At 37.4% G+C, this 16536-nt stretch overlaps 1 protein-coding gene across 9 annotated transcripts in view; it reads right to left on the bottom strand.

Moving 5' to 3' along the window:
* Positions 1-16536, bottom strand: part of TRPM3 (transient receptor potential cation channel subfamily M member 3) — a 413447-nt gene that overhangs the window by 86983 nt on the left and 309928 nt on the right. For all 9 annotated transcript variants that reach the window (XM_071448697.1, XM_071448692.1, XM_071448696.1 and 6 more), the window contains exons 7-8: positions 11831-12005; positions 1457-1580 (exon numbers count right to left, since the gene is read on the bottom strand). In XM_071448697.1, the coding sequence (XP_071304798.1) occupies positions 1457-1580; positions 11831-12005 (299 nt within the window). The remainder of the gene's footprint in view (positions 1-1456; positions 1581-11830; positions 12006-16536) is intronic.

Below are 16536 nucleotides of genomic sequence, written 5' to 3'. Positions count from 1 at the left end.
GCACACTGACCACTAACATAGAGAAAATAGCTAAATCAATCTATCTGCTGCTGAGCTCTCTGAGACAATATGTTGTATCTTCTATTTTTTGAGGAGTTGATCAGACTAATGAACGTCAGCTCATCAAGCAGTGTTTTTCCTTAAGTCAACAACCAAATCAGAGGGTCAAGCTTGAGGAAGGACAAAAGCTGGGACAGATGTGGCAATGTGAAGCATCTAGCTTTGCAGGAACAAAGGACATCTTTGAAGTCACCACTCACCCCTGGAAGTACTTCACAACCCCAAGGTCATCCATTTCCTCTGGTTAAGCTGCCTTCAGCACCATGAGCACCACCTTTCTTTTACACACATACAGGAGGCTGTGAGTCTTACAGGACACCACTAGCCTAGCAACCACACCTGAGACATAAAATCTTCCTAGCATACCGATGTTAGAATTACCTGAGTACAAACTTAGGTACTAGACAGAAACAACTGTTCTAATGTATTATATTTACATATAGTTAGGCTAGTGTTACAAATTCAAGTTCAGAATACTTAATTTTGGGCACACCATCTCCTGACTGATAGCTCTTCACAAGATTAGTAGGTGGAGAATGTCAGTGTTGCATATACAGATGTTGCATGACAGAATGTCAGTGAGAATACAGATGTTGCATATCTGCAAAAAAACCTGTAACAAATGCACAGCCTTGCTTGGACTAAAAATCTTAATGTGAATATAGTGAACAGAATCTTCAGTTATTTTTCAGTAGCTGGGTTTGTTCAAAGCTTGACAACCTTTTCTGGACTTAGGTGTCTGGACAGATTAAGTTATAAAATTTAAGCATGTCTGTCCAGTCAGTTTGTAACAGATGAAATCTCCAGTCAGTTTGTGACAGATAAAAATTTGAATCGCAAATTTTTTCAGTGTGCTTTTTCTTCAAAAATATTTCTGAAAAAGCAGCCTTGTTGATCTCCAAGAAACTGTTGAAAGATCTTGTACTCTTCAAGAGAATACAAGGATAGCCTTGCCACTGCAGTACATGAGCCTCAGAGAGAAGCTGCTTTCCTTTCATGTCATGTATCTCCACAGTGAGGTAAGAGCCCTCCTGATACCTCTGCCACTCTACAGCGTCTTTAAAATACAATCCCAGGGACAGATGCATAATTATGCCTTTTCTGCTTTCTGTAGTCACATGAAGTAGAACTGTAGTCATGATGTGCCTGAGGATGACTGAAAAATAGTAATATCCATATCCTACTAGCTACATTCTATGTTGTCAGATGAAACATAGAGGAATTTACAAAAGGGAACAGATCTGTTGCATTAGTCACTTTAAATGCAAAAAATACTGAGTAAACAAACGTCAGCATGATATCACTTTAGAGTCTGGAAAACAGAGATCAGATTTATCATACCTTCCAACAGGCACATAAAAGACTTGATCAAAACAATGCATTGAACTCAACATACCAGCTCCTTCTTCTTCATGCACTCCATGAGGATAATGAAGAGGTGCTGTGCCTGGGTTCGGGTGTATGTGAAAGTCTTCTGGATGGTAACTAGCAACTGGTCCCTCAAAGACTCGTTGATCAGTCTGAAATTTAAAAAGAAAAGATTAAGTAAAAAAACAGACATGAGTGAACACTATAACTTAATTTCAACTGTTTTCAGAGACAAAGGTCAAAAAAAAAGAGTCAACAGATCACTGGAGGTTGTTTTGGGCAGGTTTCAAGATCAGGAATTGCTGAAACCATAAGAGATAAATTGGAAAACACTGTTCTAAGAGAAAATGTTGATTGTGCTGAGGTCCCTCATCTACAAAGTTTTCATACCAGTTCCCACATATTGCATGACAGAAGGTCATTCAAACTATCAGCTCAGTGGGATTTCCTAACAAAAACAAGAACCACACTGACAGTCTGAATTTGAGGGAGACCAACACTTTTAAGTGAACTGAAGACTCCTTTCTATCAGTGAGTTAGAAAAAATTCAACTTGTAGTTAATTTTATGAAACTGGAAACATTTTGTTGTCAGTGGTTTTGATTTTAGTTTGAACGTCAACTCACTCACTACAGATGCTACACAAGACCTCATAAGCAAACAAACAAATTTCTCTGTTTCTCACTCCACTCAAAGAAAACCTTTTTTTTGGCCATGTAGATCTTTCTGAAGCTCAAGAGAACCCATTTTATACTCCTCCTCAATGCTAAGGCCAGTACTTGCAAAAAGTGGCCTAACAGCAGAAATAAATAGTAATAGTATATGAAATGTAAGTACTGCCTACCTCTTCATTAAAAAAAGCCTATTTCTCAGGACTTTTCTGGGTGAAACATTTCAGTTCTCAATGTCAAAATTACAAAATAGTGGGATTTAATTTAGAACATGTATCCTTTGATACTTCTATACTACAGCAGTTTTCTCAGTTAAAAATGATATCTCAGTGTTTTAAATTAGCTATATTGAAATATTTTATGGGATAAGTCATCCAGTGGAGTGAAAATCAGAGAATCTTCATGTCTCATACTTTAAGCCAGAAGATAAAAACATATTTAGTCCTGCAGCAACTGCAGAGAAATATCAGGTAGCTAAAAGCCATTGTTAGCTTTGGGCAGCTGCTTTGGGAGAACAATCACCAAATCCTTCATTTTGCATACTGTTGGCTAAAGGTGCCTGTACTACTGCAGTGAAGAGGCACAAATAGAGACTGCAGGATATTCATTACACCACTGATTTTCAAATCTGATTTCATTATCTAGTCTTTATACCTGCAGCAGACATGTTATTAGAAAAGACAACAAATGGGAATTGGAAAGAAGTGCATGGAAGTATACAGAAGATCTGACATATGGAATGCATATGTTCTCTACCACATTAATTTGATTTTGGCAGTAAATATTCCTGTTGAATTGAACTTTGGCTTCAAAAAGAAGCCTGGAAGGCATATGTCAATGTGTTTGGATTAAAATGAGTTTACATGGGATTTTAGACCATGCTGTGTGGACAGATCACTGTTCTTTCCATGCCTGGCTTCTTCTGTTGTCTTCTACTTTATCACAGACTCCCTCTGAGAAGTAAGTCTTCCTCTGCACTTCCTGTTTTCATCTGGGAGCAGTCTGGCCCCTGGATGTCCTATTTCCTGGGATGCTGGAGAGGTAGCACCCCTGCATCTACTGCTCATGCACTAGGCAGCATGTAAGCACACTCCTTCCCTGGAGCACGACCTGCCTCCCTCACAAAAAGGCCACACGTGATGAGTTACAACTTCCAGCCCTCTTGGTGGACAACACTGGAGGTGGCAGCAGAGGATTTGCTGTGAGGGAATTGTAAGAGAGATAACCTGACCTCCTGTACTGGAGCAAGGATGTTGCAAGCACATGGGGACATGAAACACGATGTCAAGAACACAAGAAGAAATGTAGGATTCTGTGCCAAAGAGAATCAGCTTGGAAAGATTGATATCTGGACAAGCGCTAATATACTCCGAGTTGCAGGCTAGTAGGTCATAAATGATATAAATATATATATATAAATTTTGATTTTAGGCTCTTGAAAAGAAGGTGTTGGAAATTTGCTTTAATCAAATTTAAACAAAATGGTGCTATCACTGTATTTATAAGTAGACCAGAACTATACAATTTTCCACACTTCAAATGAAGAAAGAAAAAAGACGTTATTCACAATGAACAAGTTTCCTAAAAACATCACCTGGAGAACCTAAAGAGTTATTTATATTTTCATATAAATAATTTATTTCCTTGGAAACGACATATGAAAGTAAAATGTAGGAAAGAGCAGGAAAATTATATGAAAAAATACACACATTTGGAAGAATCTCAAATTAAAAATTTCAGAAAACATTTCCAAAGTTTCTGGAATGTAAACCATCCCACTTTCTTATAATAATCTAGTTTTCAATAAAAAATGTGTAGAATCCAAATCTGAAATTTCATTTCAGAAATTGTCTCTCTTTCAGGCCAACTCACACAGAAAGCAAAAGAAAGTGAAAGCAGAATTGTGTCCTCAGCAACAATCACTTTTCTTTCTTGAATTAAAGCTCTCAGAAACTCTATAATAGCATCAGTTTAAGCAACATGAAAAGCAAACTTCATGTGAAAGATGCAGCATTTAAAAAACCAAAAAAATCAATAAGTGTTTCCTTAACTACAGGGTAAAACATCTGTTGAAGTACTGCTGCTAAAAAACTTCCTGTAGTCATAATTTGATTTATGCAGTTTTCTACCCTCACTAAATGTTTTTCTTTAACATCTTCTTGGTCTGCAAATCTACATCAAGCCTATTCAATGTCTTTGTGAGGTCAAAAACTTGAAGTGATTATAATCAGAAACATAAACAAAACAGCAATCTTTCCAGGAAAGTAATCATAGCTTTGTTTGCACTGAAATCAGTTATATCAAGAATGTATCACTTTTATTCCTTGGGAGTCTATAAATGTTAGAAGATATCAAATTATGTTAGAAGAAATCAAAGTTCCCAATTGTGTAGTCCAGCCGGGACAAACACAAACTGTTCCATGCTATTAAAGACTAAATCTATGAGGCAGACACGAAATCCAATTTGTGTTAAACAAGTAATTTCACAGAGTACTGTGAGCAAAACAACTGTGACTTGCAGGTGGGGGGATGACTTATCTCCTTTGCAAACACCACTCCATTTCTTACACACACACCTTAAATCCATGCTTTTTAAAAGCAAGGATTCCTAGTTTTAGATTCAGAAAAAGAGATGGGCCTACCTTACCAGACTGAAACACTATACTTATGACTTCCATCAAAGTCAGCATAGACTGAGTAGTGTCAGTTTTTATCAACTTTCTAGTAGGCTTCAGTTCTAAAAATATTTTGCAACATGCCAGTAAAATCCTTTCTGGGGAATTTTGATGGCATGATTCTCTGAATTCCACTTACTTGACATGGAAAGAGTCCTGCTCCTGCCTAAACAAAATGTACTACAAAAAAAATGTATAACCTGTTCTTTTTCTTCCTCATGTAGTTTGAAACTATTCTTTCATTCCATAAATGTATAAGACACGCCCATTATCCTACCAGTCCAGATCTATTCAGCTTTTTCTTCTTTCCCAGAGATTCTAGGTTGCTGATGGAATTTAGGTAGCTAATGTCAAAAATCTGTCATCTAAAGTAAAGCGATATACATTTACATGTATTTTCAGAACCAAAATTTACTCATAATTCTCATCTAAGAGTGTGTGGGTATGTTTTATTTGCTTATTTGTTTGTTTTCAGAAGATGCCAACCATAGTTTTGACACATCAGATTATCAGAACTGAACTGTATGGCTTTTCAGAAAAGTCAGGATCTTGAATTTTAAGAAAAAACCCTTGAAGGGGTTCAAGGAGTTATTCAATAGGACCCGCTGGGAAGTGGCTCTCTGGGCAGCAGAGCTGCCCTGGGAAATTGCCCTCAAGGACCAGAACAGAGCTGGCATATTTCTAAGGACACTTTCTATACAGCACAAGAATGAACCATCCCCACGTGAAAGGAAGGCAAGAGATCACCACAGAGGAGTGGAGACCTGCTGGTTAAACTAAAAAGAAAACTAGTAAATGCACCATCAGTGAAAAAGGTATAGGTAACCTGGGCAGAGTTTAGGGACACAGGCCAATTATGCAGGATGGGGCGAGGAAAGCCAAGACAAAGAGGAAGCTGAACTTGGCAAGGAATAAGAATAACAGGATGGGTTTCTACAGGTATGTCAGTGAGAAAAGGAAGGCTGAAGAAAGCATTTACCCCATCTGGTAAGCAAGGCTTACAAACTGACAGTGATGTACAAAGAAAAGGCTGAGGTATCTGACAACTCCCCAAGGCCAAGTGCAAAGGCCTGCACCTGTGTTGGGGCAGCACCCAAGAGCAGCACAGGCTGAGGGATGAACAGATCACAAACAGCCCTCTGGAGAAGGACTTGGGGCCCTGCTGTGTGAAGGGCTGGACAAGAGCCCACAGTGTGCACTCACAGCCCAGTAAAACAATAATGTCCTGAGCTGCATCCAAAGCCCTGCGGGGAAGCAGGGCAAGGAAGAGGATTCTGTCCCCCTGCTCTGCTCTGATGAGAATCCAGTGCAGGGCTGCATCCAGCTCTGGGGTCCCCAGCACAGGAAGGACATGGACCTGCTTGAGCAGGTCCAGAGGAGGCTTTGCTGTTGATCAAATGACTGGAGCACCTCTCCTGTAAGGAAAGGCTGAAAGAGTTGAGGAAGTTCAGCCTGGAGAAATGAAGGCTCTGAGGAAACATTATTAAAGCCTTTGAGTACTTGTAGGGTGCCTGTAAGGAAGATGGGGACAGACATAGGAGCAGAGCCTGTTGTAATAGAACAAGAACAATGTTTTTAAAACTAAAAGAGTGTTGATTTAGATTAGGTATAAATAAAAAGACGCTTACAACAAGATTGTTCACAACAATGATAGAACAGTCAAAGAGGTGTCCCAGAGAGCTGGTAGGTGCCCCATCCCTGGCAACGTTCGGGGTCAGGTCAGAGAGGACTCTGAACAACCTGATCTACCTGAAAATGAGCTTGCCCAGGGCAGGGGAGTCAGATTTGATGACCTCTAAAGAAGCCTTCCAATCGAAACTTTTCTATGTTACTATGATTTATTGTTTAGGATCAATCAGGAGAGGCCACTTCAAAAACCTGAACTGACAAAGTAAAAAAGGCTATACTCTGTTTCTGTCCAAGACATACTGGATGATTAAACAGTAAAGCAAAACCTTCTTCATTGCTTTGGTTGATGCAGAAGACTGATGAGGAGATAAGAGACATTTCACTTAATCTTTCAAACTCCTGGCATATGATTTTGTAGTGATCATTGGAGAAAGATCTGGTATGTAGCCCACCAACTAACTTGTTTAACTTTCTTTTTCCTCAAAGATTTTTAGTACTGGAATTGTACAATGTACTAGAGAGTTAAAAAGATTATGCACTAGCCCACTTTCAAAATGCAACTCCATCATAGATTTTAAAAAATGTATTGTTCTCAAAATGCTTTGAAATGTCTTTAAATAATGCACTTTACTTAATGAATTGCGCATAATCGGTTTCTTACTCTTAATTTTTGAAGTATTTTTTTCCCAAGATAACGTAAATATATCCATAAAATATCAGTGGGATATGAAAAGTATTCCCTGCCCCTCCTTTTAGGAACCCTAGGGGATTTTCTGTTTTAATTATAATTTGCACTCTAGACAATCACACCTTACGTAAGAAGGGTGCTCTACTCATATTTTTTTCCACTGGATTACAAATAAGTGTGCAACTTTGCGGGGCTGGCTTACACATTTTCAAATTCAAACATTTTGCATATCATTGTTTGTGAAAAGAGAAAATAAATTATTTGTATATTATTATTTGTAATAAAATAAATTTTATGTAATTATTCCTTCACTGTATTCAAACATGGATGATTTCTGTGTGCTTTTACGAGGAATCAACTTTTCACTGCAGACCTTCACTGGTAGTTGTTCTACATCATTTTTCCCTGACCACAGTTTATTGAATGGCTGTTTCTTCACCAAAAGAGAGATGAATATATTGACCCTCCCAAGGTCAACAAATTGACTTTCTTGTGTCCTGGTTTTGATTAGCAAAGTACTTTTTTACAAGAGAAAAGTAATGTTATAAAAATATGCAATGTGAAAATAATTTTACAAATTAATTCAGACATGATTTGGGTCAATGATTCCCGGTGATGTGGTACAGACCATGGGGGATACTGAAGAACCATATCATACATTATGATCCCTTTTGCTCAAAGTGAAAAATTCCTGTATTTTGCCTATAAGCAAAAAGGGATTTAAATAATCTTCTTCAGATTTGAACCCTAAAACTATGCCACCGTGGATCCAGAGGAAGATCAGTCCAAAGGCAAACTTTAATGATACTCATATGAGGATGCTCATTTAAAGCACAGAGAATGTTTGATATTTCCTTGCAAACATTAGGCAAGAAGTAAATTTTTATGGCATTAAATTGAACTCTTGCTTGCAGGAGTAGAACTGATAGATTAGTTAATGAGCTATAATTTCAACTTGGAGACTGCATTCCAATACTGCAAGTAATTTCTCATTCAGTAAAGAAATATTTTTCTAAGAAGTGACATAAATTCTAACCTAGTGTTTCATTTCTCTGATTTTAAATTCAGTATTTAATAAAGAAAAAAAAATCTCTGAGATTTAGAAGTTTCAAAACATTCCTATAAAGTTGCAGTTTGCATTTGTTTTACTTTCAGCTTCTGCTTTTATGCAGGTAAATGAAATGAAAAGGCATCCATCCTTGATTATACAATCTAAAATACTCCAGCTGTACATGAAGGAGATTTACTACCAATGAAGATATTCACTTAGGGCTTAGTAGAGACTAAATTTACAATTTTATGATTGATCTTATGTTCTCACCCCTCAATGCTGTTCATCATATTTTCAAGTAAAAGAAAAAATAAGTGCTTCAGAGCCTTTAAATCAAGGCCAATAGTGAAAAGCGGCCAAATAATTCTACCAATTTACCACATGGGGAATGTTGCATTTCAGATGCCTTCATTATTTAAGTTATACTGTGGACATAGCTTGTTTGTCATTAAAATGTAAAAGGTACCAGGAATTTACTCAACTCTACTAAATGACTTCTGAGTATTTTATTTACTTGTACTGAAATATAGCCACCTATTGAATTCTTAAAACTCTGTTACAGACTTTTCCAGACCAAGGAACCAAAATTTAGTTTCTGATATTAAAGTCCCAATAAACTTAAACCCTCCCCCTGTGTTAGCTCTGTGCATCTGACACTTGTAATACTAAAAATTCAGCTGCACATGTGGACAACTGCACATGTGCCTTACCTTCTCCTGAAACTTCAGTGAGAGAGATGAGACAATGAGACCCCCAAACTGATTTTGCCTCAAAGACACCTTTCCTTCTGAGCATGCTTCACCCGCTCGTGGTGCCTCGCAGAGCGGCAGGCGGCTCCTCCCGCCAGGCAGCGCGGGCACCGCTCTGGGCCCTGCTGGCAGCCTCCTCCACTGAGGCTGCTCTCACAGTGAAAACTCCTACCCAAGGACTGTCCTATGAGAGTGAAATGTCTGCCTTGTCATGAGAAAAGCCTGCAATTAGGCCTTAAAAAGACAGATTGAAGCTTGTCTCCTGTCCTTTCAAAGATGCACAGGCATTGGCATTGTACCACACCTCCATTAATATAAGAAATCATTAATTTTCCTGCTATGTGGAATGTTCTAGGAAGAATAATTAACAAGGAGGAAGGGCTGGCACAACACCATTCTTTGAAACCCAGTACAAAAGGACCTGTTGGGCAGATAGGCAACCGCTCAATGCACTAAAGGATTTCTTTAAATGGATGGATTGGCACTGATCAAAACTCAAGCAGAGAGATGTATTTTTTCTCTGTTATTTCCAGACATAGTTATTTTCCCCATGGAAACAAACTTTCAAATTAACTTAAAAGCTCACAGAACTCACAGCAGTGCTTAGTAGACACACACACACATTTTTATGTGTAGAAAATTAATCTTTGTTGGGCCGCTGTGAGTCAGAATTTAAGATTGTGAAAAATAAGCATAATAATATAAACATGCAAGTGAGTTTGTTTCTGCCATTACTGATCTAAGTTTTGAATTATTTAGATTAGATACCCAGTCCATAGCAGCTGGAAGATATGCTGTGTCTCAGAGAACACCTTGCGTCTGACAGGTGGCCAGAATTAAAATAGGCTTTTGATTTAATAGTCTGATTACACAGTGACTGCAGAATTAAATTTTGCATGCAGCTTAGATGTACTACCTTGATTTAGAGTCTAATAAACACAGTTTTGTATAAACTGCTTAGATTATATCCAAAAGAAAAAGTTAGCTGAATTCAGTTAACATGGCAATTTTTTGGTATTCTCCTCATAGTGCTAAGCACTACTCAAACATAGGCTAGAGATGGGGAAAATGGATCCAATTTATAGCTGAAGTCTAATGCATTTGGATAAAATATTTTAATGAATATAATAGTATTGGTGTTTTACTTCTTATATTATTAAAAATATCACTGCATGCCAGACTGATGTTTTCTGAACCAGGATGAACACACAGAAATTTCCACTAGCTAGTCTGGCAAATTTCATAGTTTGTGCATTCCATTTAGTGCAAAGTGAACAGAAAAAAATGAGTAATTTTGTTGGTCGATAATGTTGCAGGAAACAATCTGGAATGGGACCCCCACATCCCCCACATTACAAGACCCATAGTAAGATAGAATAATACCTTTCACAAAGCCAGATATGAGATTTTCAGGTAAGAAATTGCATGTTCTGCCTCTATTGATACTATAACTTGCCTTTTCTACAGGCAGGAGTTTGTGATGATGAAATAGAACCACAGCATCATAAATTCACGGAATCATAGAATGGTCTGGGTTGGAGGGGATCTTTAAGGATCATCCAATTTCAATGTCCCTGCCATGGGCAGGGGCACATTTCACTGAACCAAGTTCCTCAGACCTCCATCCAACATGGCCAGGAGCAATTCCAGGGATGGAATTCTCTCGGCAGTCTATGCCATTCCCTCAACACACTCACAGTGAAGAATATCTTACTTATATCCAGTCTAAAGCTACCCTCTTTCAGTTTAAAATCATTGCCCCTTGTCCTGTCACTACAGGTCCTTGTAAAAGGCCTTTCATACAAACCACATTTATATATTCAAATACATTAATTAAGTCTCCTCCTGTATTTTTTTATGGTGAGATCAGAACACAGACAAGGTAGATGTACATAACAAATACAAGGATAAAGCATATTTGAATAAGGTTATGTGAAGTGTTATCAGTGAGGTCACTGAAAACAGTGAAACAACTTCTCAAAGATTCAGTGAAACCTGCCACATTCTTATGTATCACAGATGCAATGCTGTACTAAGCATGAACCTGAATATAAAATGGATTTAAGCATTTGTGGAAAACGATCTGTTTCCAGTAGGAGTTTCAGGTTGAGTGAGTTCATGATCACATTCAGTTCTAAAAGACATAATACTGCTTGGTCTAGAGCTCAATGTTTACAGATTTAAATTTTTAAATTGTTAAATCTTCTCTTTATTTGTTATTTTCTAGTCTGGGCATCAGACTGAATTATGATTTGGGAACTTCTGAGAGGAAAGGTCCATGATCATTGCTGAACACCTGGAAAGCCTTTGAGGGTGCTTGTGGCTGTCAGGTAAGGAACAGGTTAGAGCAGCCATGAGGCTGTGGACCAAGAAAGTTTCAGCATTTTCTAATGGAAATGCTGCTACTCTGCTGATCTAGGATGCCTGTATTTGAAACTGATCCCTTATGAGGCAGGGCCAAGTCCTTATTAACTGGTGCCTGGGAAAGACCTATCCAAGAAACAGACCAAGAGCACAGCCAAACTTCTGCAAGAGGGTGCAAAGAAGGGGTCCTCAGATTAATTTTTTCCTTCATAAACAATCTCCTGTATGGTGGTGACACACTGCAGAGTAGCTTTCTCCAGGGCTGGAGTAGCTATTCCTGTCTGAGCAGGGCCACTAAGATGATGAAGGGACTGGAACACCTCATACATGAGCAAAGGTTGAGGGAGTTGGGACTCTCCAGCCTGAAGCAGAGCAGACTCAGAGAAGAGGCTTGTTTTAAGGCTCATTTTGTTATGTTCTGAATACCTTCAGCATTTCACCCATATCAAAGATGGAAATGGCCATGTGAGGGAGGTGTTGCTTCTGTGCAATATTGTTAATAATTTCCTGTGCTCCGCTTTACCACAGAATTGAACCTATGGATAGAGAAAGAACATATGTCATGAAATTACTTACCCTCCTTCTTCAGAATATTTGTGGCCAAAGGCAAGGATGTCAGATGCTCGGCCACTGCCATCACATATCACAACGGGAACAGGGGGAGTGTCTCGCAGGTACTCCAGAACAATGGAGATGACATTGGGACCTCCTTCCACAATAAGGGCCACCACTGGAACCCCTTGGCCAATTCCTGGAGCAAAAGAAAGAAAGAAACAAACCAAACCAAACGAAAACAACACAAAACAGACAACCAACCAATAAAAAAACCACAAACACATGCAAAACAAATAAGTAAATAAATGCAACAAAAAAGAAATAAAAAAAATGCAAAGCCAGCAGGGCAAACAAGACATAACAGAAGACAGAAGAAAAAAAAAAATCAGACTGAAATAACTGCATTATGACTGTACAGTGTAATGTCAGAGAAAATGCATTCAGTAAATCAGGTATTTTGAGGACAGATGGAACTAATGTAGCCATCTCCTCAGTTCCACTGCATAAACCAGTGTATTCTGGAATTATCTTCTATTTCAAATACAATAGTTATATTTAAATAGACCATTTTTTTTTTTTAAAGATCAAATCTTGTTTTGAAATCATAAAGAAACTACTGCATGTCTTCCTCACATGTTCATAATCAAGACTGGAATCTTGCTTGTAGTGTAGCTTTTGCATGATGTCAGCTTCCCATCATTGGGTCTTCCAATAGTTTTATTTGCTGTTTCAAAATTACCTCTATGATATTTTTCCTGCTGTGTGGGATCCACTTTCAGGTTGCAGCTGGGCAGCCCTTTAACCTTCTCTTCAACAAAATAAACACATTCTCTTGCAAGTCAGTTCTATATTTGTTTTTCAACTCTAGTCAGTCTCACGGTTTTTCTCTGAATTCTCTCAAATTTTCAGCATATTCCTTGATTTGCAGACCCCACACCAGGTACACTGCTCCAAAGAGAGCTGAACTAGTGCTTAACCAAAGGAGAGGCATCTTCATTTTATGCACTTTTTGTGTAATTACATGGGAGCCCTCTGCAGAAGTAGTAACACATACTGCCAGGAAAGTTGTGTGGATTTAGAGAAAGGCAATTTGATGCCAGGCTGCTGTTAACATAGCTGAAAAAGCTTTTATGGTATTCACGTCTTGACCAGCTGAGATTGGGGCATTCAAAAGGACTCAGGCAACAGAAGTTGAACATTTTCTATTAATTCTAGCAATTTTTTCCCGACAGAAGCCTCTTTTTCTTTTCAAGTAGGTTTTTCTAAGAAAACCTATATACGTTCTGCACAAAATTCTGACATTTCACTGGAAAAACAAACTAATGTCCTTCACTATTAATAGCTGGTTTTGAAAAAAGTTGCACAAAGCCATGTAACAACTGTTCATATGTCTGATGAAGTTTTCATTTAGAGAGGGTACAATTCTCCAAAGCAAAGGTAAGCCTGTGAGGCTTGAGCATTAAATCTGATTAGAAGCTCTAGAAATATTCACAGATCAAATGTTTTCAATAATTTTAAGGACTTGAATTACTGTCAAAAATTAGATAAACTATTCTTTAAGAAAGAATGAAAAAAACTAAATTTGTATATATAACAGGAAAATATTCTAGGTATTCTTGAACCATATGAAACGTTATGTTTCCTGAAGTGATTCTCAGCGTGCCTTGTTATGTTTGTCTCTACTGTTTGTCTTTGGCTTTTTTATCATATAACTTAAGTAAAATGTGTGCTGCTTATTTATGTTAAGAAAATTACAGGTAGAATTATAAAATGTAGGCTAATGAAAGAGTGTATGAGGGGTGGAGTATAACAAGGTGATCAACAGAATGATTTGCATAGAGATCAAAGGTTAATTTTTTTTATAATATTAAGGACTTCCCTAAATTGCTGTTCTACCCAATCTAGACACCTGCTAATAAGAAAATATTAAGAAGTACTCTTAGTAATGTAACAAATTGAGTCTGGATGACATTGAGGATTAATAGGAATCGAGAAAGTTCACAATTTGAGATGCAAAGCCATTTATGCGGTGTTTAATAAATCCTTCTGTAAACTAGGAACTCATTAGGAGGAAATACTCGAAAAGCTGATGAAAAGAGAACTGTCTTTGGTATAGCAAGACTACTAGAATACACATAGCAAAACATTTTCCAGAGGAAATTGTCAATTCAGTGCCATTGTTCAAGCCACTCCAGAAATTCCATCCAAAATACTATCTGTACCTGTGCTCAGGCTTGTTCAGAAAGAACAAGCTGGAATGGATGGAGGAAAAAGCCAAAAGGATATGGGCAATAAAGATGTCATCTTATGAAACAAGATACAATGAGTTTGACTCATCTTCCTTAGCAAATCAGGAGAGAAAAGACTCCATGACTGAATACCACCATGACATACAGCACATTAGAAATTAACAGTTTTAGATGGCATTTGGAAGATTTTTGGTTATCAGAGCAGTGAAGTCTTTACAGTCTTCTTGTAAGACTAAAAGGGAAAACTTTTTGTATTGAAATTATGCTCTGATGCTCACCACTCATCATAATTGCAGCTTTGTTGTGAATCTCAAACTGTTCCTGAGTCAGGTTCTGTCCTTCTGCTGGAACTCTGTTCATTCCCAGTGTTTTCAGTGTATTCAGTGTATTCAGACAAATAATTCTCATAATACAAATAATTATGGTTAGTCTAAATAGCTGAACTATTTTTGCCTTGTTGGGCCATTGGAAAACACATCTAAAATTTCTCCTGCAACCTTTGATTTTCCTTATAAATTTTTAAACATATATATATATTTTTAAAATTTAAGCATTTATAGTCACAAGAGTTGTCTGGCATACAAAAAGTTTCTGCAAGTGTTCCAGTTGTGTTCACTGTAGTTAATCCGATGGCAATTTTTCTGTACTCTGGTTCTTTAGAAATACATTCAGCATGAAAACAATCCTCTAATTTGGGGCTAGTAAAAGAAAATATCTTTACTCCAAGTCAGACTTCAATGGAACTTTGTAGCTTTAAGCTTAACCACCCCCTCCCCCTACCCCCCCGGAGTCATGTGAGCCTTGGTTTATCATATACAATTGAGTTCCAGATTGAACTGAAACTGTTTTATCATTCTGGCACATTTCTTTCTGAGATAAAAAATAAAGATCTAAACACAAACCTGATGTCTATATCTCATTTGGGAAATTCTCTCTGGTTTCAGCAAATAGATGATTTTTTTATTTCACATTTCATTGTTCTCCATAAATAATTTTGGTTTGGAAAAATCTACTGTATCTTTATTTTGGTGGGCAAATTATTCCAGTTAATTTTTGGAATAGGAAATAATATTTAAAATCAGTTAATAGCCCTTTGTTGATATTTCTTCAAAGTATATCAACTTATGGCTTTCAGGAACTTCTCTTGATTACAGCTGTCTTAATCCTAATGTTATGAACTTCCACGGATTTATGATAATTAATTTCTGAGCAGTAATGGTATCCACTGCATGAAAGAAAGTCAATAGACATGGTGAAATAACAAAAGGTCATGCCTGCTTGAGTACAACAGAATTTCAAAAAATGGGTAAATGGGAATTATCACATCCTCAGCTTTCTATGATGTTCCCAATCATATTTAAATTAGTTATGACTTTATATTAATTTCAGAATAAAAATGTATTTACTTATACCAAGATGTCTGTAGCTCAATAACTCTCAGCCAAAATGCAGAGTATATTTGAATTGAACTTTTAGATATCCTGATACTGAAAATACCTGGATGCTTCCCTGCTGCTAAATATTAGGAATTTGGAAATTAATGCAGAGGGTCTGCAGAAAAATTTCAGTGTGTCTTAAGACACTGACTGACTATACTAACACTGCATTTATAACTATGATGATATAAAACTGAGAACTGACTGTGCTTTGCTTCAATATCACACTGGGACAATTTGGGGAACATTGGCATGTGATGCCAGCAAGAACCTCTGACTTTGAGAAGAAGGTATCTGATGGACCTCTCTTTAACTGCTAATCAAAATCTGTTTCCCATTAATTCACCTCAGAAATAAAAGAATGAGAAATTCTTTGTAAGAGCTCTATTTCAGCTTGTTCATGCACAGTAAACAATAGTCTGCAAAGTAAGGGCTGGCAGTGCATCCACAGGGAGCCTTTGATTTCAGACACTTCATTTGGAAAGACAATGGCAGGCTGTGAGGTGAGATGCTAAATGCAGAGGTAATACATTCCTTACAACGTCAAGGACACCATTGCAAAAAGAGTTTCTCGCTTGAGTTGAGATTGTCAGAAAGGAGGCAGTGCCAAAATGAAACCTTGCTGACATAAACTGGACTACAGTACTGGAACTGCTGCTTCCTAGCACACATCCACAAGGTGGGAACTTTATGCCAGCACTATAATGGGCAGTCCAATAAATCAACAAGGAAAAAGTTTTCTCTTCACATGTTTTTGTGGAATTTACCAAAAAAATTGCCTTAGTCTGGGAAAAAAATAAGGATAGCACTCATCCTGTTGGGCTATCTTCAACAAAACTGTTGCTTTCACTAATAAGTACTCTAAAAGTGTACAATCTAAAAAAAAAAGTGTGTTTCACATTTTATTAACTGGAAAGGGAGTTGTATTAACACACTACACTGAAATATTGCACAATCTGAAATTGCAAAGAACCTTTTTGGTTCAGGTACAGGGCAATGCACTATTATCAGGAAAGACTATCACTTGGTGTTGTCATCTAAA

The sequence above is a fragment of the Agelaius tricolor genome, unplaced genomic scaffold, assembly GCF_023055355.1.
Source record: "Agelaius tricolor isolate 1412-34295 unplaced genomic scaffold, bAgeTri1.0.p SCAF_27, whole genome shotgun sequence".
Taxonomy (NCBI): domain Eukaryota; kingdom Metazoa; phylum Chordata; class Aves; order Passeriformes; family Icteridae; genus Agelaius; species Agelaius tricolor.
Note: the sequence above shows the minus strand (reverse complement) of the source record. Positions and strands in the feature narration are given on the sequence as shown.